The sequence below is a fragment of the Danio aesculapii genome, chromosome 16 (genome assembly GCF_903798145.1).
Source record: "Danio aesculapii chromosome 16, fDanAes4.1, whole genome shotgun sequence".
In the NCBI taxonomy this organism is placed as follows: Eukaryota; Metazoa; Chordata; class Actinopteri; order Cypriniformes; family Danionidae; genus Danio; species Danio aesculapii.
Window position 1 is genome coordinate 33,021,527 of NC_079450.1, and position 18,822 is coordinate 33,040,348.

General features: G+C 35.4%; 1 protein-coding gene and 2 long non-coding RNA genes across 3 annotated transcripts; 2 read left to right on the forward strand and 1 right to left on the reverse strand.

The window, feature by feature from the left end:
• Window positions 1–1,191: 1,191 nt before the first annotated feature.
• Window positions 1,192–18,137, reverse strand: flad1 (flavin adenine dinucleotide synthetase 1). Its single transcript, XM_056475669.1, is given in 10 exon segments — window positions 1,192–1,482; window positions 1,567–1,640; window positions 4,999–5,188; window positions 5,704–5,802; window positions 8,016–8,163; window positions 8,316–9,075; window positions 10,491–10,640; window positions 14,400–14,507; window positions 17,909–17,939; window positions 17,941–18,137. Coding segments are annotated over 10 exon segments (1,857 nt in total). The 5' UTR covers window positions 18,102–18,137; the 3' UTR covers window positions 1,192–1,346.
• Window positions 15,836–16,549, forward strand: LOC130243490 (uncharacterized). The gene is made up of 3 exons (XR_008839151.1): window positions 15,836–15,922; window positions 16,206–16,261; window positions 16,401–16,549. It is a non-coding gene; the product is annotated as an uncharacterized LOC130243490 (long non-coding RNA).
• On the forward strand, window positions 16,966–17,687 carry LOC130243491 (uncharacterized). Its single transcript, XR_008839152.1, has 2 exons — window positions 16,966–17,045; window positions 17,575–17,687. It is a non-coding gene; the product is annotated as an uncharacterized LOC130243491 (long non-coding RNA).
• Window positions 18,138–18,822: the final 685 nt, after the last annotated feature.

The window sequence follows — 18,822 nt, forward strand, 5'->3', positions numbered from 1 at the left end:
TGACATTTAACTTTGAAAAAAATACAATTTAAATTTCAGTGTCATAATTGTTTGCATGTAATAATATATTATTAGCAATGGTATATAATCTATGACCCCTTTACACTGGCTTTAGACCTTTTTGGATCTGTAGGTTAGTCCCTACCATGGGAGCTAACCAAAAACCAGCAGTATACTTACCAGCATTTTTTCAGCACTAAAGACATGTTTGTTTGATTTGAGCTCAGTTTGTTTCTTTGTTTAGTTTATTGATTTTTCAGTTGTTAATTTATTTCTTTATTTTTGTGAAAACTTTTTTTGTCCTTATTAAAAATAATTATTTTGAAATTTTCTTTTTTGTGTGCCCCTTACCGCGTGCTGGCTCGGTCCCTCATAAGTGATCAAATGGGTGCGCATTTACCTCTGCACGTTGTTATTTTTCCAAACCTAAATATTCAGTATTTTAACAATTAAAATAGATTACTGCACCGGAGGCAGTGTTACTTAAAATAGCATTTCAAAGAGTAAATTTTTTAAACCTCATAAATTGTCAGACATTTTCTAAAACGTATTAATTCAACAAAACAAATTAGTTATACTCTTATTCTTGCATGTATGGTTACATTTTACAACCATATTTGCATTTGTTTTAACTATGTCGCTTTTATAAAAGGTTTATTATACTACTCATAGACTGTAAAAGATACTACAATATCGGTGTTCTTATCAAGTGAATTGTACAATACAAAGAGAATGTAACATCTGTGTACTGTACTAGCAAACAATGTAACTGACTGTGAGAGAATATCGGTAGTCTCGAATTAATTCTAGCTTGGATAAGGAGTAGTTTATGATAGTAATCATATTTAAACGAACAACCATAGACTGTTAAAAAAACTACAACGGATCTACATCGCACCCGTGAGGCCGGAAACCGAAACTGCATTTCATTACCTGGAGACGAGCATGAATGAATATGATCCCTCACAGAGGTTCTCTAGACGTCAACACAACTGAAACTCAGTTTTATCGTTTTTACGTCTGTTTGCAGTAACTTTGTAAGTCATAATTAACACACCATCCAGTTTTCCATGTTATTCAGCTGAAGAAAGATTTCCACAGATGATGCAGGGAAAATGTGCGGTCCCTTAGAGGTATAAAACACACAAATCATGATTTTTCCACTGGTCATAAGATTTCAAAAGTAAGAAGAAACGTTGATACTGTTTTAATATGAATCATGAATACAGCATACAGTGATACTTCTCACTTTCCTTCACAACATTCATAGACAGAGGCAGTAAACAAACTACCACAGGTAGTTAGAATGGCCTGGGTTAAAAACTTGATATGTCTTTAAAGAGTCGTTATTCCCTCGAGTTGCGTTCCTCCTCTTCATTTTCCAGCATGTAAGCTGGTTTGTAGCGGGCCGATCCCTTCTCGTCCACCATTTTAAGAGATGGATTCCTATATGAATTATCCATACTACCTAACGAAGTGTATCTGAGAAGAAAAACAAGGGCATAAGCAAACTGGAGAAAATTGAATCTGAAGAGTGGAGACTGATTGTAAGGAGAAGCCGCTCACCCTTTGTCATAGAGAATACAGTAGGGCACATACAGTGTTCTCAGGAACGACCAGATGTCATGATACGTCCATTCCTACAAAATGAGAAAGACGGAGGATATTAAGCAACCAACTAAAAGTTGCATAAGTAACACTGATCTGGGGTCATTTGTAATTCTGAGAACATGCTGTACTGCCGTGCGTTTTACATAAGCACCACTGATTAGGATGATGGAGTTGCTGCGTAATGATACTGGAGAGCCTCATTCATCATCATTCACCATCTCTTGGATGTTTCTGCTGCCAGCTTACATGAGAGCGAGTGGGAGACATGACAGTGATTAACTAACTGAAGGTTGGATGATGGGTGAAAACCTTCCTCTGTTTTGTTTTTTTGTATCAGTGATCGTGTTTACACCTGCTTATATGGTTATGACATACAGTGTCTTCTACTCACAGAGGCTGCATTTATTTGATTAGACACAGGTCTTCACATCAGCTTTCAGAAATCATTCTAACATGCTGATTTTCTGCTGTTATGATCAATCATTATTGGCGTTCGATGATCAGTGATGTGGGCGACATGGTGGCGTAGTGGGTAGCGCTGTCGCCTCAGCAAGAAGGTCACTGGTTCGAACCACAGCTGGGTCAGTTGGCATTTCTGTGTGGAGTTTGCATGTTCTCCCCGTGTTGCCGTGGGTTTCCTCCGGGTGCTCCGGTTTCCCCCAAAAGTTCAAAGACATGTGCTATAGGTGAATTGAATAAGCTAAAATTGTCCGTAGTGTATGCGTGTGAATGAGGGTGTATGAGTGTTTCCCAGTGCTGGGTTGTGGCTGGAAGGAAATCCGCTGTGTAAAACATATGCTGGATGAGTTGTTGGCGGTTCATTCTGCTGTGGTGACTCCTGATTAATAAAAGGACTACGCCGAAAAGAAAATGAGTGAATGAATGATCAATTATCAATGATATAAAGATTTGTTTACATTTATATGAAGAATATTAATCTTTAAAACACATTTTGCTCTTTGTTCAAAATGAGTTATTAAATAAAAGCAAAAAAGATTCAAATAACAGCATTGTTCGAAAATGAAATATGGTTACATGATATGCGAAGAATCTAAAATGTTTCTTGAGCAGCAAATCATAGACTGATATCTTAAGGACAAACGGCAGTGAAGACTGGAGTAATGGCAGATGAAAATTCAGCATTACAGGAACTATTTAAATAGAATGATTGAATAAATATAGCTGCTTTTGTTGTAATTCTCATTAAATGCAGCGTTAAGGGCCATTCACATAGAACAAATCTATCTTCTGAAAATACAAGTCGCAGCGCTCAGGAATGTCTTTTTAAAAAGCATAGCACAGGGCATGAGGGTATCTGGACACAGTCACTAAGCCCCTGTCCATGTTTCTCTGATTGGTCCATTGCTTTGGAACTGATACTGTTGAAAGTGGAGCTGTGTGCATCTTGCATGTGGTGCTTCAAAAGATGAATGCAAAATATTCATGCAGGTTCACCAAGCAAATGTTGACATTGAAAAACAATGAAAAAGTAGTGCATTAAAATGGAAAAAAGGTGTTAGTAGAGCAGAGAATTTTCAAAATATGTACAAGATATACAGGAAATATGATACAAGCACATATTTAATACACCTTATCAGGGCTGCACGATAAAGGAAAAATCTTACATTGTGATTTTTTTTCTTCTCTGCGATATATATTGCGATATAAATACAATTTCACCAGATGACTTAAGCTGAGTTCAGACTGCACGATTTTCAAAGTCATTTTCATGTCACAGATGTTTTCACACTGCATGGCTATCTGGGGTAGCGTTACGTCGCTGCTGTGTTTACACTGCAAGATGGATTGGCGACAGGGGGTTTCACACTATCTGACTTTACAATAGGAAAAAATCGCCGACAACTTTGTCTCAGTCAGCAAACTACATCTCATAACCAAGCACACACAAGAAGTGATATGGAAACAACGTGGTCACATAGTATATCTTTTGTTATTAATGACGTAATGAGAAAGAAGCCTTTAGTGGGGTAGAAAATTGACTTATTTTGCTCATCTGGCTTTTGAAGGCAATTAGTCATTTCTCCTTGACTTTTTTCCTGTTTCAAACCGGTTTTGGTATTGCTCAGATGACTAGTCAAACAGACACGGGTGCTCCTGCCAAATTTACACTAGTTTTTTTCTCCATTTCTTGGGTCCAAATAGACTGAAAAGAAGCACTTTTAACTTCTCCCTCATCCTCCTGGGTGCCTGCAGACCCCCACGCTAGTGGACACAGCTCTCTCATTGGCTGTAGGTGATCGCCGATGTTATTTTCAACCAGAACACATTTCACACAGCATGATTTAAATCGCTGACAGCTCCAGATATTTAGCATGCCAAATATCTCATGGCGGAAACTGCGGATGTTTTTTGCTATTTCTGCTGAGAATTTTGGGAGTATCATAACTAAAACCTTAATATGTGAAATAAAAAAGAATATATTTTTAACTTGTATAATGTTTAAAATGCAAATCCAATTAGATTCACTTTATTTGGTAACCAAAGCAAGTCTCTCACATAATATATCTACTAAAAGACAGAAAATATTACTGTACAAACTGCATTGTACATAAATCAGATGAACATTTTCATATTTGTCAATAATGTTACTGTAATTCATTTAAAAACTGAATAAATATAGATTTACACACATTTACTCAAGTAAATAAACAGAATCAATAATGGGCTAAAAATCTGTGGAATTCTGCAAGCGCAGATTCCGTGTGGGCCGACTTATGGGTTTCGGTGACTCATTGGCGATTTTCTCAGATAGCGTCTTTGATAGTTCACACTGTGTGATTCTTACTCATGTGAATGAGCACTAATTTGCCTGATTTCAGGCATTTGTCAACGATTTCTCAAAACCTGTCGTCGAGTCAAAATCGGGGCTAAAATCAACTTGGTATTAAATAGCTCTATTTGCTAAATCATTACTTTAGATTGATTAGGATGATTTTGTAGGGAAGTGAAATATAAATATCTTTATGTAATTTATTATATACAGTCGTAAATAAACACAATCGAGCAAATATTAAAGAAAAACAAACCGTGTTTGATGATTTTTTGGAGAGAGTCTAACAGTATTCAGGTACAGAAATTGAATAATTAAATGTAAAATAAAATATAGTCTTCAGCTTAAGTAATTCAATAAAAATAACCTTTTTTTATGCACAACTAAAATACTCTGTTATGGTTCAATTCTGCAGTGTCTAAACAAATCTTGTGTGTTTTGACCTGTGGTTTCTGGTCGTATCTTGCGATGTGACTATTGCAGACCACACAATGCGATATCGATTCTCAAACGATATATTGTGCAGCTCTACACCATATGTACAAATCTCTTTTATATTCTCTCACACACACACAAACATTTCATTTCCCTCTTACCAGCAGCGGGTTGACCCTCATGTAATCAGGCCAGCCTGGGTCTGTGGGACAGAAGGATGTCAGTGTATGCGAGTAAGGGTCGGTCCGTCTCGTTCCCATCAGAACTGCCCTTAAATCTGGCCTCCTTTCCTTCACCTCATTCAGAGCCTGCCGAATACTGCCCTCCACTGAGAACAGCTCCAGGTCATACCTACAGAAGACAGGGGAAGAGTTGTGCCAAATAATTACACCTATGGAGCTTTGATGGACGATGATGAATTAATGAGGCCAGGATGTGCAGGATCCATGTTTGACTCATCATGGCTAAGTAACTGTCTGTTAGGGTTTGCAGAAGGCTCACTTCAACATCTCTCTCACAAGCAAGTTTAGACTGACTGGAGCCAGATAATATTTCATACAGAAGGGTAAACAAGCATGACTAGTGACACTAACATCAGCGGAATAGCTGTGCAAGTGCTCAAAGCCTGTTTGAAAACGTCACTATGGAGGAAATTTATCAGAACAGCTGTTTGAATCAGAAAAACTAAATCAAGTGTTTACACGTACTGTTTTTTGATACAGCCAAACCATTCTAAAAGAGATGCCAGAGGCACCAGTCTCGATTTACCTACTTAAAAGGTAAGAAATACAGTCCAGATTTCTGTTATATCCTCCCTTAAATCACAGCTGTAGCTTTTTTCTGTTTTGAAATGAGCCTTGTCTTACCTTTTAATTGTGTCCTGCAAAAACCTCTCCATTTCTGGAAAAGGAGAGACAATGCGAATGTACAGTGCTTTCAGTCGGTCTTTACCATCTGGATACCGCCTAAAACATGTAAAAAGGTAGAGACAGAAAAAATTAAATCAAGGCATGTTATTTTTTTTAAATATATGAAGCTTGCATTTGATTTTGTACTGTAAAGAACATCAGCACATCCAATGCGAGTCTAGTGGAAGAGCAAGAAAAAGCTCAAATAAGCTCAACATGAACACTGGCTAACTGTGGAACTTAAGCTAGACTGTTCTATCTTCTGTTCATTTCAGCATCGATGCCGCAAATATGATAATTCACAAGTGTCACATCAGAAACATACGCAAATGTATGAATTATAATCTGGATTATAATGTCTGGATTATAATGCATCATTTAGCAAGTGTGTCACTGTACACCTGAACTGCTGTTTATTTAATTGGTATCTTTTTCTTAATTGAATCTTGTTGCTTGCAGATTGTTTTATATGCATAAAATATATGTACTCCCCTACAGAATCATTCCAATCAATCTAAAATGATACAGTGCATCCGGAAAGTATTCATAGCGCTTCACTTTTTCCACATTTTATGTTACAGCCTTATTCCAAAATGGCTTAAATTCATTTATTTTCTCAAAATTCTGCACACAACACCCCATAATGACAATGTGAAAAAAGATTTTCGAAATTGTTGCAAATTTATTAAAAAAAAAAAAAACAGAAAAATCACATGTACATAAGTATTCACAGCCTTTGCCATGAAGCTCTAAATTGAGCTCAGGTACATTCTGTTTCCACTGATTATTCTTGAGATGTTTCAGCAGCTTAATTGGAGTTCACCTGTGGTAAATTCATTTGATTGGACAGGATTTGAAAAGGCATACACCTGTCTATATAAGGTCCCAGGGTTGACAGTGCATGTCAAAACACAAACCAAGCATGAAGACAAAGAAATTGTCTGGTGACAAACCATGGTGGTGCAGCATCATGCTGTGGGTATGTTTTTCAGCAGCAGGAACTGGAAGACTAGTCAGGATAGAGGGAAAGATGAATAAAGCAATGTACAGAGTTTCAATTTTTTTTTGTTCAGAGTGCTCTTGACCTCAGACTTGGCCAACGGTTCCTCTTCCAGCAAGACAATGACCCAAAGCACACCGCCAAAATATCAATGGAGTGGCTTCACAACAACTCTGTGAATGTCATTGAGTGACCCAGCCAGAGCCCAGATCTAAATCCTATTGAACATCTAAAATGGCTGTACACAGTTGCTTCCCATCCAACCTGATAGAGCTTGAGAGGTACTGCAGAGGAATAGGCAAAAATTCCCAAAGACAGGTGTGCCAAGCTTGTGGCATCATATTCAAAAAGGCTTGAGGCTGTAATTGCTGCCAAAGGTGCATCAACAAAGTATTGAGCAAAGGCTGTGAATACTTATTAATATTTAATAAATATTAATAAGTATTCAATAAATTTGCAACAATTTCAAAAAATCTTTTATCAATTGTCATTATGGGGTGTTGTGTGTAGAATTTTGAGGAAATAAATGAATTTAAGCCATTTTGGAATATGGATGTAACATAAAAAAATGTGGAAAAAGCGAAGCACTATGAATACTTTCCAGATGCACTGTAAATTCTTTCAAAATAGTTATTCAACTCATATAATAAATTGTATTCATATCGCAATAAAAAAATATAGCAATGTTAGATTTTTACAGTATCGTGCAGCCCTACTTTAAGGTGATAAATACTAGATGTATGAAGTTCTGTAGTTGTGTATTGCGTAGGTTTTAGCAGAATAACTGTTGTATACACAATGATAATAATAGTTATTTTACAATTATTGATCATTGATTTTATAGTTTAAAACACAGTTCCCAGGTCATACTATTTTAATGATTCCCATTTTTGTTTTGGAGGTCTCCTACTATAGGTTTGCATCCATCCCAATCAAAATAACATTTTCTTTATTGAATGAATTGATTAAGACTGAGTAATGAGTTAATGTGAAAATAATCCATCATTCTCATGTCAATCCCAACAAGACTTAAAAGGATATATTTTATCCAATGGAATAAAGAAATTAGCATTGTTTTTTGAATGATCCATTTAAAATAAATAATAGATCCATATTTTTAATAAGTAGCCCTGAAATTACTTTTTTCATAAATTATAAAATCCCCGTATATCGGACAATAAAAAGCCACTACACAAAAAAAAAAATTCTCCTGTAAATCTGACCCAGACATTTTTGTCATCCTATTTATCCTTAATTTTGTCTTTCTTACCTTTTCAGTGCAGCATAATATAAATGCAGTAGAGCAGTGCAGTCCTTGCCACCATTAAACCCAACACAGATCTCATTAACGGAATATTTATCCAACGCCATCTCAATGGTCCCCAATGCTGCGGCAACTTTCTTCCCCAACTGCGTCTCTGGAAGATATTAAATGAAGATTCGCTTTCAGATCTTACAGCTAATTTCACACCAGTTTAACAAGGTTACTCTCAACAGAATAAAACAGACTTAAATCTCAAGATCAAAAACTGTAACAAAAGCTCTTAAATACGGTTATAAAGAAGCTCACCACTTTTAGAGAGCGAGTACACCTCTTGAGCTGCGACAGAGATTGAGTCAGTGACAAGAGGAACCACCGATCCTTTAGGAAGCTCTTCTATTAATTGAGTTCGAGCCCGTTCCACTTCCTCTACACTGTCTGTGTCCAGAACCAGTCGGACACGATGATAATTACTGAGCCAGTCTGGATAAGAGCCCAATGAGACACGCTTGCCCCAACCTGCCTGCAGTTTTGAGAGACTCTGGGCTATCTCAGTCTCATCTGCATTCACGAAAACTTCACGGGTGTGAAAGGTGGTACCAGACCCTGAAAACAGATGGCTAAGTCCATTGAAAGACCTCTCCAATAGAGAAGGTATGCCAGGAAATATGTATACGTTGTGGACGCTGACTAGAGGGAAGCGGTTTCTTTGACCTGTTTGGGGGTCTATGCCGAAATTGAGTTTTGCAGAAGCTGGGACCATGGCAAGCTTCATGGGGGCACTGTCAGGAGTGACCGTGCCAAAAAATCCCTCCACTAGCTTTGTCATTTCAGGGTGGGCATACAGTTCTTCTCCAAATGCCATAGCAACGCTCTCAAAAGTGACATCGTCATGGGTGGGACCGATGCCACCGGATGTGATGAGGTGAGTAACGGAGGAGGAAAGCTGAGACACTTCTTTAGCGATGACTTCCTGGACGTCTGGTACCACAGTGATGCGCTCCACCGTGATGCCAAGCTTTCGAAGGCCGCGGCACAAGAAGGCACTGTTAGTGTCGACAGTGTGACCCTGAAATGGAAGCGCAAAATTTTAACATTCTGCTTACCAAGTGATTCTAAAAGTTTAATTTCAGCACCACAAGTGGAAACATCTGTCAGTTGTTGGAAAATGGGTTAAAGCAATTCATGTAGTCTGCGCCAATAGCCTTGTGGGTAAATGCACTGACATATAGCCCAATGGTGCTTACAGCGACTCGAGTTTGATTCCCGGCTCGAGGTCCTTTACTGACCCTTGCCCTCTCTCTGCTCCCAATACTTTCCTGTCTGCCCTCCACTATCCTATCCAAATCAAAGGTGAAAAAACACTAAAAAAATAATTATATATAAAAAAAAAATATGTAAACTGCTTAACGGTCATATAAAGGCAAAGAGTAATTAAAGGGCAGAAAGCTAATTCTAATAATAAAAATAATCTACAACACATTTGGTTAACATCTTGTTAATAGTTATTATTCAAGTAATCCTAATAATGAGTGCTTTATATTTAAAGTATGTGTGAAATCAAACTTTACATTGTTATTCTTTAGGTTAACAATTCATCCATGCAAGTTTGTCCACTGAGAATTTTTTGTTCATTTTCTTTTGTGTTTGGAGTGCCGGTCCTGTTCGGTTGATGTCAGTTTGACAGCTTCAGCCACATTCCTAACCTTTTATATCATCTAAATGCAAATTTTGTCACAGTTTTGGAGCACACTAGCTTATAGATATCCTAAAAACAAATAATACTGATATTAGCATCTACAAAACGTTATTTTAATTTGGTCATGGGACAATAACTGGTTTCAAGGTTTACGGCGGTTTAGAAAGTCAAGGTTTTAAAACCACCAACGTTTTTTTGTTAAATGGTATATGCAAGTTTTTTTTTTTTTTTTATACATGTTTTTCATAACATTTTTTTTTTTTTTTGGGCAAAAATATCTCCAGCAGAAAAGGAACCTCCACATTAAAAGCTACCGTTTCAAAATATTTAAATGTTTCTTAAAATAAAATATATTGTGTTCAATGGGGAAGAAAACTTGTTTTTTAAACCAGATATTTAAAAAGTAGTAAATCACAATACCATGAAATAATTATATTTTTATCCAAGGTTATCATACCGTCAGAATCTTCTACCGGCCCAAGCCTATTTTAATATCATAGGACTTTTAAGCATGCACTCCAAAAAAACTCTTTTCAGAATATGTAACTAACATTTTACAATTGATAAATACAGTCACTTTATTGGTTATCATAACCTTCAAATTGCACATAGTTTAAAGGACAGCACGGGTCAAAATGTGCAATGACATTTTCAATCATGGAATATACATTTACTACGACTTTAACTTAAATTGGATGAATGTAAGGGATCATTAGATTAATACATTGATTTAAATCATGTGTTGCAGTCCTAGTTAAAGGTGAGTGTTATCGATAACTCTTTACCTTAAGGATTTCATCTCCTATGATAAGAATCGCTGCTGTGGCGCTGCCATTTTTCTGCGTGGAAGATGCATTGCAGTTCTGAGCCATTGGGATGATCTGGGCTCCAATTCGCTGAACCCTCTTGACCGCTCTCCTAATCTGAGGCAATGCCTGCAGCATTCAGCCGGAAAATGATGACACAGGAGAAAGGTAGTGAAAGAAAAAGGAAGAGACAGATGGAGAAGGTCTGTTGGGAACAAGCACAAAAGTCTGAATCTTTTGTAAAGTCTTCTGACTTGACTTCTCAATCCAAAACTTCAAGTGTTTGATTTGAAGTCTGAACACCAAGCTTGTATTGTTTGTTTTTTAAACTTAGGATTGCATGACTAATCAAAATAAATAAAAAATCCTGATATGGCTTAGAGCAATAATGAACCTGCAATCAATAAGAGTCTCATGTTTTCATAGAGCAGCTTGATACTTATCTGCACGCGCTCCTATTTTGGGTGGAATGGAATGTATATTTGGAATTTTAACATGCACCAATCATCTTCCCATGGTTTTCAATGAGAAGAGCTTATAAATAATAAGTTTTAACACAGATGATATTAAGAACTACAAAGGTTCCACCAAAATAAAATTAAAAAAAAGTATTATCTCAGATATTATTTTATGTTCACAATTGTATTAACGGGAGTGGATTTTCTGATTATGTCCACTCCAGGATCAAGTGACACGTATCCAATTTTACAATTTTAGGGTTATTAATAAAGTTTTAGGGTCTAGAGTACTTGATGATCTTAGTGCCATCCCTCTTCAGTGTAAAATTGGAATGATATGCATTTCATTGTTTTTTCTGTATGCCAAGTTATTTGTTTCCTCAGGATCTTCAGGCCCATTGAAGAGAACCTCTCATTTGAAACTGGATGTTTGATGTTACTTAATCAGCTGCCACTAGATATATTTTACTGTGTGTTAAAGAATAAATAATATTAAGATTGCGCCCATGAAAAAGAATTTCTATGCTTAGTTAGCTGCCAGACGCAAGATGATTATTCTGCCAGTGTTGATAAGATGGCTGAGAGCACAAGTGGATGGGGAACCGACAGTTTTATCCCAAAAATGTATCCCAAAAATTGTATGCACACATGTGGAAATTTTCTGTGTATTCAATTCAATTCAATTGAATACACAGAAAATTTCCACATGTGTGCATACAATTTTTGGGATACATTTTTGGGATAAAACTGTCGGTTCCCCATCCACAACAGCAGACAAACCCAAACTAGGCCCCGCGGGCCAAAGTTGGAACATTGTAACATTTGACTTGGCCCACCATCCCATCTGAGAAGAGAGTGAGAATGATGGGAAGGGTTGGAGCAAATGCCTTTAACAGAGATCGTAATTTCTAATTTAATCTAACCTATTTTGTTTGTTTTATTGCGAAGCCACAAATAAAAATCTAACTGAAATTAAATGTTTCAATTACATATTTGTAAAACCATCAGATTTTTAAAAATATAAATAGTCACATGAGAAATCAAAGCAAAAACAGGTTCAGCTTGACTAGTGCAATTCTGTTATGAAATTGGGATTGTTTTTTTTTTTACTGTAATAAGATCATTACAAAATGTTAAAAATATATACCGCATTCTCTAATATAAAGCAATGTTTTCTAGTTATTTTTATACATTAAACAAATTAGGAAATTACCCATGACAACTTTAATGTAATAGAGTTTGGTATATTTACCTTCGGCCCACCACACTCAATCAAGTTTGGTTTGTGGCTCTTCATAAGAAAAAGTTTGGCCACCCCTCATGAAATATGATAATTATAGTGTAACTTACATAGCAATTACAATTTTCATATTTATTTGTTTGTTTACCTTATTATTATTATTAGTAGTATAGTAGAAATAATAATTATGGATACTATTATCATCATCATAAATCATACATATTTTAATCTTAGATACAAATATCTACAGGAAACATGGAACTTGTATTTAACTATTTCTAATTATAAATAACTTAAATCACTATATTGCGATTATTATATCCATAATTACATATTCTCAAATGTAATTATTACAATTATTGTATATTTGTTTAACCCCAATTTGTGCAATACTTAACAAAAACACAATTTACACCTTAAAGCTGGTGAACTTTTACATTAACATAATTTTACTTTCTCTAAATTTCAATATCCACAAATCAGTAAAAAAAAAAAGAAAAGAAAAAAAAGAAAGAAACAGAAATATTTAAAATATTTATTCATATTTAAAATATTTCCATATCCACTTATATGGAACAGCGGTCACTGCTATGTTTTCAGATCTGCTATGCTATGCTATCTCATGCTTGGTTTACAACTGTGCTTTTATAACTCCATCTGAATTGATAAGTAAAGCTACACAATTACTTCGTAATAAGAGAAATCTGATATAAACTTGATTATTGATATATTACATTAATAAAATAATTTAGGGAGAAAAGTACACAGGACCCATTTTCATAATCTATTAAATGTACCATTATATCGCAGTCAATGAAATTAGTTGTAACAGCAGCCGGATATTATATAAACATATAATGTATCATAAGCAGAAACAAACACTTATGGTCGCCTTTCTTACCTGGTCGGCATGTAACTGTATACGGGCGTTTGTCCGGACTGCGTGCCCACTTAAAAGCTTCTTAACAGATCACTCATGATGTTGAAGACTGAATCAGGCAAATCAATGACTGCATTACAGATCTCAAGGTATCGTCGCGGTCATACTGTATGCGTGATGTCAAAGTCCTAAGTGCGCCGCACGTCCGAACCGTGAAACCTGAGTAAGCTGGACGCAAACTCTCAAAAGCAGCTGATGATTATAACTAACACAACGCGAAAAATAAAGTTCAGCCTGATTCTACGTTTTAGAAGTTGGAATTGTTTTGTAAATGTTTATTATCGGACGGGAACTCACATTACAGCTCGGTCAGTAAGAAACTTGGTTGCACAAGCGTCACGTGACGTGTCTTGGCCAATTGAAACGAGGCGATGCATTACTTCCTAAACAAACTGACCAATCACCGTAAAGAAGGCGGATACTTCCTTGGGAAGTGAAAGCGATGTAATATACTCGTTTATTCTTCTTTGTAATGAGCAGATACAGAAGACTATTTTTGTGTGAAAATATATGCTCGCCTGCAGTTCGCCACATGGTCAAATAAATGCAGCTATGTTTTTGAATCATGTAATTTGAATAGTGTTTTACAATAGCCGTGTTTGTTTTATTCATTTCCGCTGAAGTGGACAAATAATGTAAACTTGACTTATTAACTTCACTGAGGTAAAGTTGGTTTTATATTTGCACATTTTGGCTTTCTCCTTAATAATATAATTTCAGAAAACTATTATTTTCAAATTCTACATAGGGAAATCATATTAGCAGCCGATGACCATCAAAGGATGACCATCAGTATTGTTTTGAAGTCATACTTAAATGCAATTTCAGACCGAATATTCAAAGTACCATGGTAAATAATAAAGATACCATTAACATTTTTAATTGTGCGAATATAAAACCAACTTTACCTCAAGTAAATAGTAACAGTAATTACTAATAAAAGTATTTTTATTAATATGGTGATAATAATAATAACAACGATAGTATTCCAAACTTTTTTTAATATTGCAATTTGCAGTGTTTCTGAATTAGTGGATCAAAACCTTGAAGAAAATAATGAAATACGAATCTTATGCTAGAAACGTAGTTATACGAGTGTATATTCAATAAAACAAAGTCTCATTTACATATTAAACATAACATTTTAAGATACACATCATTTTTTGAAATACTTAATCAGCTAGGTAATTATTGTGACAACGAATTATATTTTCAAGTGTCTTAATTTTATTTCCACAACGTTACATTACCTCGTTACATTTCGGTACAGCGGTTGATTTCAGTCGTCTTTTACTTCCTCTCTTCGCATTGAAATCGTCCTGTGAGAAATGTTCACTGCACACCCTTACAAAAATAGCCTACAGGAATCCTGCAGGATTTTCATTTTTTCTGCAGGAACCTGCTGGTATCCTGTAGGAATTATGAAATCCTGCAGGACAAAATGACAATATGTGCAGGCAATTCCTACAGGTTTTAGAATCCTGCAGTACTTTTTACAGGAATCCTGAAGGATTTAAAATTTTCCCCTGCAGGATAGCTGCTGTCCTGCAGGAATTATAAAATCCTGTAGGGCACATTGAGGATATGTGCAGGAATTTCCTACAGGTTTTACAATGAATCCAAGCAAGTGAAAAATCCTGCAGGATTTTATAATTCCTGCAGGAGTTATTTGTTGTAATTGGAATGAAAGAAAGAAATTCTCTCACTTGCTGTTGGTAGCAATTTAATATGAGTTCTAACAGATAAACAATACAACAAACAAACAAAAAATGAATAAATACATGAATAAAAGTATACGAATAGATTATAGGCAATTATAAAAATCAACCATTACTCTAAACCATTCAAATTATGCATATATGCAAACAAACAAGCTCTACACTTTTACGTTTTATTTCCATACTTTATTTCATTTATTAAAATGTCAATCCAGCTATTTGAATTCAACTCTCATCTGTTTGGTTGGATGCAAAAAATAAAAATAAAAAAACTGCAAGACCTGTCTGTGAGGTGGACACATGTTGAATGTATGTCTGTGCATTTTATGAGTTCAACAGAGTCTATCCCTCTTTCTTTTAAAATGTTTGTTGCTGTTATCCCTGATTCTCTGTCTTTTTGACCTGAGCAACCTATGTTATTCTCTGTCCATTGCCTTTTTGTGGCAGCTGGAACTGGTGCCTCTTCGTTTAAGTACACTTTTTATTCTATTTTTATCCTTTAAAAAGAAGCAGGTTAGGGTTATTGTTAGTTGGATTGGTAAACGTAATGTGTTTTCTGCACTGTTAGAGTAAATTTAATTAGTAAATTATTATAAACATTTTAAATAAAATAAGATATAAATGCAAAATTGAAATTAGATTATACATTGCTGCCAATAATGTAAAGGTCTATATTATAAACGTATAATAATTACAATATTTAAGTTAATAATGACTACTGCTAATATGTGTGTGTATTATTTGGCAAATGGAATTTGTTAAACAAATTAAAACAAACATTATTTATAAACATACTTTTTTCTTTAAGAAAATAAATTCTTTGTTCGTGGAATACGTGTGTTTTTAATAAATCTGCTTTACAGGTTCATACAGATAGTGTTTTACACTTAAAAAGACTCTCGTTTTCGCCACCTACTGGCGTAACAATGTAGTTTACATTATAAACTCCGGTAAAATGAATCATTCAGAGAAAAGATCCGATTCATTGAGATGACTCGCTTCACGTCGCCGATTCGAATGCACGTCAGTCAACTGTCACCAACCGTCTTCTGAAGGTAAAGTACTTTTCTTACGTTATTTTATCGTTAAAATGCTATTATTACTGATCTATTTTAACGTTAAATCAGTAAATTGCTTTGTAACACCAAAACAAATGCTTTTTTTTCCTTTTAAAGCCGAGATCACGTTAATAATACTAGTATATTGCTAACGTAATATACCCAGGCCTACTACCGCCGGCGCCTATATCAAAATTTAATTTAAAAAATGGCTATATTAATTATATTTTTATCAATTACTGCTTATAATTGATGCTAATGTCGTTTTTTGTTACCTCAGAAATCATTTTGATCGCCGGTCGGACAGCAAACTACCTGTTGGCAGGTTGACATAAGGTAAAACTGTTGTCATGGATACAGTCAGCTGAATCAACCAGATGAATGAATGATATTTATTTGTGCGTATATATGTTTGTGTGTGGGGGTTTGTCTGTCTGTCTATCTGTCTGTCTGTCTATCTATCTATCTGTGTTAGAAAATGGGCAAAACATGGGTCCTAGTGGAATGAAGGGAGGAGCCACCGATCTGACATTGTTCCTAAAAAGAACCTACTGAAAAATAACTTTGAACCTGGAGATGTTGTGGATGTTGCCGATGAGGATGAAAGTTCACCAGCCACAGTTTTAGACTGTTTCTAAGGTATTTGTAAAGGTTTTTATGTGTTGTAAAGTAATCTGTGTTTTTGAAACTAATGAAGACAGCAGAAGTCAATGATTTATTGTAATTATTTAGCCTGACATGTTTACTGTTACAAAATATTTTAAATCTTTTCTAAAATAAAATATATTGTGTTTAAGTTTAAGTTTTTTACTCGGATATTCAAAAATAACTTATTTTAGAGCAGTAATCACAATATTGTGATATTTTTATCCAAAGTTATCATACCACCAGAAACTTATACCGGCCCATGCCTAATCATAATTGAAGATATGTATTTTCAACTTTAAGTATTTTTTAAAGTATTTACTTCTCTTTAGAGAACAAAGAAACTCTCAGGTGGAGGATGTTAAGGAGAGGGGATTTTACAGACACAGCATAGAAGAAATTTCCAGATGTACCAATAAAATTTATCAGGGCAGCACTCGGAAAAATTAAATGATGAGCACAAGTTACGAGTAAGGTAATAATTTGTACACACACGCACGCACGAACGCACGCACACACACTTGTATTATCACATTTATGAATTGGAGAATACAACAAAAAAAATTTTTTTACAATTCTTTTTGCTGAAATAATAAAAGGAAAAACCCAGGATGGTGTTATCAAGACTTACAGAAAAAGGAAAATAAAATAGTGTGAGACTGGTAACGGCAGCCTGAAGAGGGAATGATGTCAGATCTACGATCCTGTCCCCATAGACACTTCATTAAATACTCCTCGCTTAAGCAATCATTTATTTTTTGTAATTTGACGCAAAGATTATATTATACATAAATACATATAAATGTACATACATTTAAAAAATCTAAATATTAAAAACTTTAAGGTATATAGGATGCTGATGACCGTTAAACACATCATAACAGTTTTGTGAAAAGGATGCATTGGTTGTTTATGGGGACTCATAGCTGTAATGCTTTTTATACTGTAAAGACTGCATTCTCCCCTACACCAACTATACCACTTACTTTCTTTACTTTTTTTAGGGAAATGGAGTAAATGCAGCCTGCTGTGAATTGGATTCTGCTTTGGTCTACTTTTTTCTTTTTTTCTCTTTTTTTTTTTTTTTTTACAATTTTAATAAAAAATTGTGAAAATACATTGTTTCATTGTGAAATTTCTCTAAATTCATATCTGTCCTGCACGATAATCCTGCTGGAACTGTATATTTTAATAGACCTGTAGGATTGTAATTCCTGCAGGAATAATCCCTGCATAAATTTCCTGCAGGTGTTCCTACAGGAAAATGAGCTGAAAATCCTGTAGGAAATCTGTACAATATTCCTGCAGGATTCCTGTGGGGTTTTTTTGTAAGGGCACCCTCAGTCCACGGATAGTCCGAATTGGTGACAGTGTCTCGATGAAGAGCGTTCAGCCACAGATTTAACCTTTTAAAGTCTTGAAGGGGCAACGAGTGAAAAGTCAAACTTTCCTCGTGCGTTGACGCCCACTGGCGGAGTCTGAGGGGTTTCTCTCGGTTGAAGCATCCAGGAAAAGCACACACGCGGACCATTTTGAAAAACCCACCGTTTCGAGCAACCAATAAAGTTTTGCGGGCACTTTCTCGGTTCCTCTGTTGTTGTAGTGCTGTTTAGTTTGTAGTCCTGAAACCCGGAAAAGATGTTTCAGTTCCAAACCATCACAGGTTTCCCTCTAGTGGAGGGGGGTTGTGATTCATAACATAAAAAGAATCGTTTGAATCGGTTGATTCACTCACGGATTCGTTCAGTGTTCTCTTCAGCGGTAGGTGGCGACATGAGAGTGACTTATCTGACTTTATGAATGAATATTGATTAAGAATTCATTTAACACAGAAAATATCGTATTGTTATTAATTAAGCAGTGTGACTACAATAAAAACTATTTGTACCAAGCAGATCTAGAATTGTATTTTTCTTTTTGTCATGAGAGTGACTTTGTATCAATCTAAAATAAAATATAGCTACATTTTTCAATGTTTAATTCAGTAATGTATGTTACACAGTCAAAACACAGCAAAAACAACAACGTGCAAGCTCTTGTCCTGCACTAATGCTTGTTCAGACTCGAAGCTCGACATGTGCTGATTCTTTCAGCTGGTTCAAACAATGAAATGTGCATTCACATCTCACTCAAATGCTGTTTGCTGGATATTAATGGTATAACATGCCATTTAGTATGACACTGGACATCTGAAATGTGGGTGACTAAGAGATTTTTAGCTGAAACTGGACCTTGATGATTCATAGAAAGTG